The 10,707-nt window shown below is 27.3% G+C and overlaps 1 protein-coding gene across 1 annotated transcript in view; it reads left to right on the top strand.

The window, feature by feature from the left end:
• Positions 1–1,402: 1,402 nt before the first annotated feature.
• The window catches only part of LOC100166400 (structural maintenance of chromosomes protein 2), a 13,032-nt gene continuing 3,727 nt past the window's right edge, over positions 1,403–10,707 (top strand). Inside the window, exons 1-3 of the mRNA XM_016803930.2 lie at positions 1,403–1,598; positions 3,445–6,314; positions 7,066–7,706. Of these exons, the coding sequence (XP_016659419.2) occupies positions 3,452–6,314; positions 7,066–7,706 (3,504 nt within the window). The 5' untranslated portion in view covers positions 1,403–1,598; positions 3,445–3,451. The remainder of the gene's footprint in view (positions 1,599–3,444; positions 6,315–7,065; positions 7,707–10,707) is intronic.

Here is a 10,707-nt window from a genome sequence, read left to right as displayed (position 1 = left end):
ATAAACAGTCAGTCAAAATTTCATGTATCTACGGTCATTTTTTTTAAAGTTACACCAAAAACCAAATTCAATTTTGTGAAAAATCGATTTTGCGTAAAAATTCCCGTTTTTCCTTAATTTTTCTTTTGTTTTTCCCGGCGCTTTTGAAAACCACTGGGAAATTTAAATTTTGACCTCCCCAATGCACCAACGATATTCACTTTCTGATCGAACAAGATACTGAAGTTGAAAATCGTAGCATTATTTCGACTACTTATCGTGTACACAGACACAAAAAAAATAAAAAAATAAAAAAACACACATCATTGTAAAATCAATACATTCATCGTTCCACTCAGAATCTAAAATATTAAAAATTTTAAATTTGTTGCTACTCGAAAATTTGTTAACTAATACGGCTGTTGCCAATGACCCAAATCAATCATCATTAAGGTTTGTTGCTTCAAGTACCAACCAAATATTATAATATACCTACTTAGTTGTAAATAGATCTACTGACTACTATTATGTCACTATTATAAATTATGATAACCTAGGACCTAGGTACCCACTTATTAAGCTTAGTTTATTATTAACACATAAAATTGCATGATACATACTATTTTTTTCTAAGTACATAATATGCAACTATTCAAGTAGCCAGTAATAACACAGAACAATAATGAAGTATAATAATATTAATAAATAAAAGAAATTCGTTTTACCAAACCGATCACTTTGGTTACAAACCGGTGACACTTTTTTGTGACCATCTCCAATGGACGGTTACAATTGATAATCCCCTCTCCCAATATTACCTCCCCAATTTAATGCACATGTTATCAAAATTAATTTAACAAACAATGATAACATAATAAAAGATAATTATTTTGTTGTAGAAGGGGGATAGCTATTATCAAATGAATATCTGGTGGGAATATTTTACCACCGGTTAATTTTTTGTAGTAACCGTTCACTATTAATTTGTCACCGATTTAATCTAACGAATTTGGCGATATTAACCAATACAATTTGTATTTTTAAGCCTCGTTCACATGGTGACACTAACGAGTATGGCACTATGATATTGAGTGTCGTGACACCTAGTGTCGGTATAATATTTAACTCGTTGAATATCGCGACCACGGGTGATCGCGACACTGGTGTCATGATACGATGATAATATTAAATATTTAATATTATGGTGTCATGCAACCATAGATAATAAAAGAATATTAAATAATTATAATATTAAATATTTAATATCTTTTATTATCTATGCATGCAACTCACTGTCGGCGTGTGAACGAGGCTTTATACTCCCGCGTCAATCGGTGTCGCCAACATAAGTTTGTTTTGTTTTGGTTCATCCTAGATTTGTTGTTATCGCATTTGTACTCTTATGCTACGCTGTAAAATGGCGGTTAAAATATATAACTGATAATGCCATAATAGATTTTAACTCTCACGTTTTGGGATTAAAACAATTTAATTTATTTTTGTGTCCGTCGTTCTACATTATGTCAATAATTATTATAGACTGAATCAGTGTTTCAGTGTGAATCAGTTTTTGTCTTATGTGTTATGATTTTGTTTTTGATTGTTATGTTTATCTAACAGTAAGTAATCCGATTATACAATTATTATGATATGCCCTTCATTGTTCGTTCTTTGTTGAATTAATTTGTTTTAACGCGCATTGCTCCTATTTTAAAAAAGGAATTACCTGAAAATAAACCATATTGTTAAACTATTAAGTTACTATGCTAAGTCTACAAGTAGGTTAAATAACTATCAGCTATAAAATAATAGTATATGTAATCAAAGTAAAGAATGACTAAGATAACTGTAGCAGAAATGGTTTCGAATGCCGAAGTATCACTGATTATAATATGAACCTGTATTTTTATATATACTTAAAATTAAAATATTCAACTACTGCATCATATCATTGGGTGGTTATTAATGACTAGTTGAATTGTATTATCTTAATATAATTATTTTTTATTTAATTTGGTGAATACAAGAAAATTCTGAACATGAACCACATCCACGCCAATATCTATACAGAATACGGTGACAGTATAATAGTGCTTTTAGTCATTAAGAGGACATTATACTCCATGTTACATACAAATACAGGATAATTTAAGTTAGGGTAACTTAACGTTATAGTGAATTGACCTGTTATCAAATTTAAAGGTAGACCATATTATTATCTAAGGTACCTCAAAACGTTTTTTTACATTCATAACTTGCTTTGAAATAATTAAAATATAAAAAATACATTTTGAAATGCTCTAGATAATTTAATAACAGGTCAATTCACTCCAATATTAAAAATAACAGTAAAATGATTTCTTCTGAATGTTAAATTTAATTTTCCATCTTAGTAAGACAGAGGTAACACATGCAGCTAAAAGTCCTCTTACAACTGATTAATTTGTTAACAATTCTTTTCTTATTATCGGGATTACCTACAACCATTTTTATTATTTTCTTTGTAGTTGGTAAATAATTTTAGTACACTTAAAGATTTTTCTAACGCCTAACAAAAAATTATGACTTTAGAAGTGACTATTTTAACAAATACTTTTATTAGAGTAGTTACTTTTCTAATTTTAAGTTTTAACATTATGTTAATTATAACACACATATTTTTATTTATCTATGCGTATAAAAAAAAATTAATAACCTTATTATGATAGAAATATTAGTTTATTTGTATTAATTATACTCGAAGTGACAAAAGAAAGTTAACAACGGTTCTACTCATAAATTTGTTATGTTGTACGTTTGCTAGGCAAATATAATACCATACGGGTATAATTTTCTCCTTTTTTTTATATATATATTATAGCTTCTAGTATATACTATGATAGCTCAACAATTATACAAGATAAATAGTTAAAATATATACATTTCGAAATAATTGTAACGTAATAATTAAGATAGTAGTGTTATAGTGTTAAAAATAATATGAATCGAAGACCTATAAGGTACAATAGTTATATATACATATTTGACGATTAGAAATATTTAATTTAATTATGAGATAAGAACATATAACGTTTCCCTCTTAATGAAATTTCATATTCAAAATATCAGTGGTTTATAATTTAATAAAATTGGATTTAAAGAATTCATTGCAGTAAAAATTTACTTAGTAATTGTTTAGTAAAAATACAATACTAAAATAAGTCTTATAGGTGTGTTAGCACATTTTGGCATTATTTTTAGTACATTGCAAACAGTATAAGCATAATATGATATGAACGTCACAAATTGAGAAAAAAATTTAAAAAATTAGAAAATGGCAATAACAACTTTTAGATTATGGCTTATTTAATATGTAATTTTTGTTTTAGATTTTTGAGTGAATATTACTTGATTAAGTTTAGTTATATGATTATAAGTTTGTCAGCCTTAAATAATAGATAATTAATAAAAACAATTTTTTTCCAGATTTACAATGCATATAAAATCCTTAGTCATTGACGGCTTTAAGTCGTATGGAAAACGCGTGGAGTTGAATAATTTTGATCCAGAATTCAATGCTATAACTGGCCTTAACGGTACAGGAAAATCAAATATTTTAGATGCAATATGTTTCACTTTGGGAATATCAGCTATGAACACTATACGTGCTTCAACCATGCAAGATGTTATTTATAAAAGTGGACAAGCGGGTGTACATACAGCTACTGTCACCATCACTTTTGATAATAAAGATAAATCAAGATCTGCTCCACATTATACACACAATGATGAAATCGTCATTTCACGAGAAGTCGGAATGGGTTCTAAAAACACTTATAGGATTAATGGTCTGACAGTGCCAGCTAAAAAAATTATGGACTTTTTTAATTCTCTACAAATGAATGTAAATAATCCTCATTTCATTATTATGCAAGGTAGAATTACAAAAGTGTTGAATATGAAACCCATAGAAATATTGTCCATGATTGAAGAGGCTGCTGGCACTAATATGTACGAGTCTAAGAAGAGAAGTCTTGAAATGACAGTGGGTAAGAAAGACAACAAATTAAAAGAAATGCGAGATGTTGCCGATGAAGAGATTCTTCCAACTATGGAGACTATTGAGAAAGAAAAACAGATGTTGGAGGAATTAAATATGGTCCATGGTCAGTTAAGAATACTAAACGAGAAGCTGGATAATTGGAATTATGTACAACTAAAGAAAATGGTAAATCAATTTTCTGAGGATCTTGAGCAACTAAATGTTAGAAAACAGGAGAAAGAAAAATTGATTGAACAATCAACAATTCAACTGAAAGATATGGAGGAGGAAATAAAAAAAGACGAGGAATTGCTTAAAATTAACGGTGGAAATAATTTGAATGTATTAAAAGTTAAACTTGAAGAAACAGAAAAAGAAAAAGACGGTGTACAGCTTCAAGTTAATGGATGTAAAACAAATATAAATATTGAGGTTAAAAAAATTAAAGATCTGGAAAAACAAATAAACAATAGCAAGAAAGGTTATGAAGCAAAGAAAAAAGAGATGGAAGACTTTAATGAGATAAATGCAGGTGTAGAAGAAGAGAACAAAAAAAATATAAATGATTTAGATGAGATTGATAAAAAAATACGATCATTAAATTCAGGAAATATATTTGGTGATGAAGATAATGGTTCAGTGCAGGAAAATATTAATAGATATAATTTAGAATTACAAAACCAGCAGACAGAAAACCAACAATGTGCAATTAAAATTGATGGATTAAAAAAAAAATTAAACGAACACTTATCTGGTATGAAAGAAGCAAAGAAAACATATGACTCACAAATGGCTCAATTAACAGCTAAAGAAAAAGAATATGAGAAAATAAAAGATGAATATATAAAAGCTAGTGAAGCATTAAATCAACATCATAATTTGAAATCAAGTCGTGATAATTTACTCAGAGAAATACGGAATTTTAGTTCAAAAACTGAATCGTTCGAATCGAATAATCCAAATTTATTCTTTAGATATAATGATCCAAGGCCTAATTTCGACCGACGTAAAGTACATGGGCTTATTTGCCGTTTATTTACACCTATTGATTTTAGATTTGAGCTTGCATTAACAACTTTGGCTGGAGGTAAATTGTACTTTATTGTTGTTGAAGATGATACTGTCGGTAAAGATATTTTGGAAACTAATAAGTTTTCAAATCGTATGAATTTTATACCTTTGAGTAAAATTAAATCTGATAGTTTGCCTCCCAATGTTATACGTACAGCTCAACAAATTGGTGGAGCTGATAAAGTATTTCCTGCCATGTCCCTTATAAAATATGACAAAAAACACTTAAAAGCCATACAATGGGTATTTGGACAAGCATTTATATGCACTACTAAGGAAATTGCTGAAAAAGTTTGTTTTGATAACAGAGTTAATCGGCATTGTTTTACATTGGAGGGTGATCATTTCAATCCTTCTGGTAGTCTTACTGGTGGAGCAAACACTCAAAGACTTATTTTACAATCAATAGCAAAACAAGATGAAATTTCATTAGAGCTTCAAGCAAAAAAATCTGAGTATGAAAAGGTTGATAATAGTTGCAAAGCTATGCATAATTTGCCGGAAAAAGTTACACAATTAAAAGATCGACAAATTATAGTTCAAGAGGAGTTGGACAAAATTCGATCAGACGTACAATTAGGACAACCTCATCAACAAGTTACTGAATTTAATAAAATTAATCAGCAAATAGCAGAACTGGAGTCTAAGTTAGTTGAAGGTAAAGCTAATGAAAAAAACTTACAAAAAAAAATTAAAGACTTAGAAAACAAAATGAAAAATGCTGAGAATATTCTAAAAAAACAGTTAAGCGATGCAGAAAAAACTAGAAAAAATATATTAGAAAAAATAAAAAAAAACAAAACAGAATATGATGGGAAAAAAAATAACTACAACAAATTAGAACTTGAAATTAAAGATTTAACTGGTCAGATGCAAGAAGAAGAAAATCAATTGGTTGAGTTAAATGTTGAAAAAAAGGAACTTGAAGAAAAGCTACTCACATTGATGTCTAAACTAGATAAAGCTGATGAAAAATGTAAGGAAGCATCTAAAGTATATGAAAGTCAGAAAGAAATTGCAATGCAAAATTCTAATATGATGCAGGAACATAAATATTTATACAAGAAGTTGAGTGAAGAAATTTCAACTAGTAAAGTTAATCTGGCAGAGCTTTCTTCAGAAATAACTAAAATGAATAATGGATCATTAACTGCAAAAGAACAATTTGAGAATATTGATAAAAGATTGCCTGAAGAACAAAAAGAAATGGCACTTAAAATGGATTTTACAAATTTTAAATCTGGTAAGATTTGCATAATATACTGGCAGTATTTTTTACAATGATAAATTTTAGTTTGGACCTTTTGCACCAAATATTTTCATACTATGTCACTAAGTGTTATATTATTCATTCAAATTTTCATGTAATGTTTATAATATTTTTTTAATTTTTATAATTCTTACTTTACAAAAAACGGGTAAATTAAAAAAAATCTGAAATTAATACTTACTAAGCAGATTTTCTTACTAAGAAAATTATCAATAGATATTTAAAAATTAAAATGAATTCACAAATTTTTATATAAAATATTATAAGTTCAAATAAACAATTAATTAACCTCTAAAATTAATAGATTAAATTGATTAATACTCAAAATTTGACCCATCAGACATCGCTTAAAATTAACCGAAGAAACATAATAAATTGTCGAAATTAATCTGTCTATAAATCTCATAAGAAAGAAATAATTATTGACTATGTCTCATTTATAGTCTAAGCAAAGATTATCTTATTTGACTGTGAACGTGTTAATTATCAATGGATGCTACACACAGTAGTTGTCTTTCAGTGTGTAACATAACAAATTCACGCTTAGCAGAACACGTTTAGCTACTAAAATTAGAGTGGCATAAGTGTTTGGTGTTAGGTATATATTCTGTAGGTTTGTTCAATGAATAAAATTACTTTTTGATCAATACATTTTGAAATTTGAATAATTATTTTTCTAAAGATTGTTGAATGGTTTGATTAATTATATATTATTTGTTCACAGAGGAATGCAATCGGTCAGTTAATGAACTGCAAGCTAGATATGATCAATTAGCAAAAGTTGTAGATCCGGGTAAATTGAATAATTTTCACAAACATATTCAAGAGTATAAGCGTCTCCAAAAGAAACTGGAAACAATTGTAAAGGATAAAATTAAAATTAATGAAATAATTGAAGAACTAGAAGTGAAAAAACGTCTTCATTTACAACATGCTTCAAATCGTGTGAATATAGAGTTCGGAAAAATATTCAGTAGCGTATTACCTGGTGCCCAAGCACGTGTAAAACAAACAAATTTAGATGACATTACAGCCGGCTTAGAGATTTGTGTTGCATTTAACGGACTATGGAAGGAAAGTTTAGAAGAACTAAGTGGTGGCCAACGCTCTTTGGTTGCATTGTCTTTAGTCTTAGCCATGTTGTTGTTCAACCCAGTTCCTCTTTACATTTTGGATGAAGTAGATGCCGCTTTAGATCTTTCCCACACCCAGAACATAGGGAAAATGTTGAAGCAACATTTTAAACAATCCCAATTTATTGTAGTATCGCTCAAAGACGGTATGTTCAGCAATGCTAATGTATTGTTTAGAACAAAATTTGTGGATGGATCTTCTGCAGTTACTAGAACTACTTGTAATCAAACATAAATTTAATTTTGAATTTGTAATTTTTTTTTTATAACAACAGTTTTTAAAATAAAAGTTGTATCCGACTTACATAATATAAATGCAGCTTGACTTGATCTTTTTTTTGTTGTGCTCCAAAATTGTATTTATAAATCTAAAGTTTATTTTTTGTATTTTTTTTTTAATATTACTACCCAGAAAACATTATAACATTTAAACGTTATTTGTCAAATATTTGCTAGTTTTTTTAAAAAATTGTACATTATTTGTATACAACTTTATTTACACTTGCAAACATCAATCAAATGTTTGACAAATGTCATTTGAACCAGATCATATTATTTAATAATCAATTTAACACAAACTTTGGCCAAATATTTGTCAACAATTGTACATTATTTGTAAGACAATTGCCCGGACAATGTTGCAACATTTAAATGTTAATTGTCAAATATTTGCTAATTTTTTTAATAATTGTACAGTTCCACTTGCAAACATCAACCAAATGTTTGACAAACTTCATGTGATTCAAAAATTATGCGTGTTATTTCAATCAACTGCTATTAAACACAAACTTTTGCCAAATATTGTACAAGATATACAAAATAATTGTTCATGACACCTGCAGGCATGAAGGTATATATCAATTTCTTTGATAAATATATTATTGTTTCAGAAATAACCGAATGACAATAAAATATATTTATAAATGTCATAACTGACATATTAAGTAATAATTAATGGTTTGGTATAGGATTTACAGATAGAAATATTATAAAAAGTATACTTCTTTTAGGTTATTTTATTGCATATACTTTAATTATATAATTAAAATAATGACAGTTACATAAAAAACAATGAATTTTCAAACAAATTAAAAAAAAAAAAAATGTAATTACATTTATAAATATCACGATTCATGAATAATTATTAATAAAATATATTATATATATTTATGTAGGTATGAATATTAATAATATACATATAGTTATTAATTAAATATTAATATGCCAATACTTAATTTAATTATATATAATATTATATATTTAGCTTAATTGAAATACTAATAAATACTATAGCGTACTACATGGAAGATAAGGATAATAGGTGTAATAATCCAGCACAGTGCATGGGCTATAGGTAGTAAATATGTTTAATAACTAAATAAAAGCCCCAGTAGATAGGTTATATTATTTAAGATCAATATTATACATTATGCATTAAAAAACTAGTAATATAATTAACTTTATTATAATAATAACCCTTATTATAATTATTACTATTTAACTGAAAGTTAAGAATGTAAAGCTGAAATATAAAGTTAAGACATAGATTCATTTGTGTTATTTACATCACATGTTAATTTATTCTTTAGTTTTCTGTTCTTAGCGTATTCTCCACGGAAAGGAGCTTGAGAAATCCATTGCTTTAAATATTGTTCAATTTCATTATCTGTTATGTTGAAGAAGCGTTTGTCTTTTCTGACTGTTTCTGAGAAAAAAACAATAAGATTTTGAAGTATTGGTTATACATAAATTATGTTTTATTTAACATACCATATATAACTCTGTTCACCATAAGACTATTAAATGGTTTTTTTCCTTTGAAACCAGTATAAGAGTATTGATTTAGAATAGCATCTGAAAATATGGTTGCCAAGATTTTTTATTACTTCTTTTGCAGTTTTCCCGCCAATTCTACTTAGCTGTGAAATCTGTTAACAAAAACCAAAAATATTTATTGAACCTATTATAGTTACATTTTATTATTAGATTATGTTATTTATTAGAATTCATTAAAATTTTATCCAAGTAACGAAAATGTAATGGAAATTACTTTTGATAAGTAATTTCTATAAAATAACGCGTTACAGTTTCGACTTTCGAATTATGAAGTACCTACCTATTGCCTACCTATTTTATAAAAAAAATAAATATATGTATAACGCGGGTATTATTATGTTTACCAATCAATCTTATATATTTATATATTTAATTTTAATTTGCCACAATTCGGTTTTCAATTGTTTTGACATTTGACATGTCCAATTGCACGGTAAATTCTCCCTCTTAGTGCCTTTCACTGTATGTCAAATACGTGGAGATGCGCGGATTCTGACGCGATTTGGTCGGGACACGGGTTACTTCTCTCGTGGGCCGGAGTATAGACATTTCACATTTGGCATTTATAAGAAACGGCTTATTTTTATAATTGTATAAATTATTATTGTGTTCTATATGTATTATGATTTTATTTTCACAAAAATAATATTTAATAACACAAATACAAGATTGAGTGCTATTATTCCTTATTTTGTGTCAGTCGATCAGTTGACACTACAGATAAGTATAGGTATAGGTTTATGTTGTCAGTTTGTGACACAAATACATAATATACTTAACTATATAATGAATAATTACTATTGAGTAGCTACAATTAATTAGTACTATTTTTTAATAGTCATAACGCATAAGTAATTACTATTGAATATTGTTATGTAAATATGTACCTATTCACTGTACATCTTATTTTTTTTGTACACATTTTTATATTATACCTTTTTACTATAGGTAATGTATTTCTATAAAAAGTTATATTATTGCCTGCAGAATGATAATAGCCAAGAAATTTGAAAAAAAAAATTTATTTTTTTTTGTAACGAGAAAGTAATGAGTTACTTTTCTATTTGAAAAGTAAAGTAATTTCACTACAATTTTATTTGAGTAGTGAGTAAAGTAACTTAATTACTTTTTAAAAGTAACTTACCCAACACTGATTTTTTTTTAACTAAAAGGGTGTATTCTGTTGGCCACATTGAACTTTTTTTAATAGTATAGTTAATATACTATACTGTCTATACTAAATGAAAATAAAATAATTATAATAAATAGGAAAAGGGGGAAAAGGGAGGGATAACAATTAAAATCTACGGTATTTCCACTTCCAAGCGAATATCAGCATTATGAGTACGTATATTATATTGTTTCTAAGAACAATAATTGTTATAACGACAAAATAA

This window comes from Acyrthosiphon pisum, chromosome A2, assembly GCF_005508785.2.
Source record: "Acyrthosiphon pisum isolate AL4f chromosome A2, pea_aphid_22Mar2018_4r6ur, whole genome shotgun sequence".
Classification (NCBI taxonomy): Eukaryota; Metazoa; Arthropoda; class Insecta; order Hemiptera; family Aphididae; genus Acyrthosiphon; species Acyrthosiphon pisum.
The sequence above is the reverse complement of the archived record's forward strand: the minus strand, read 5'-3'. Positions and strand labels throughout refer to the sequence as shown.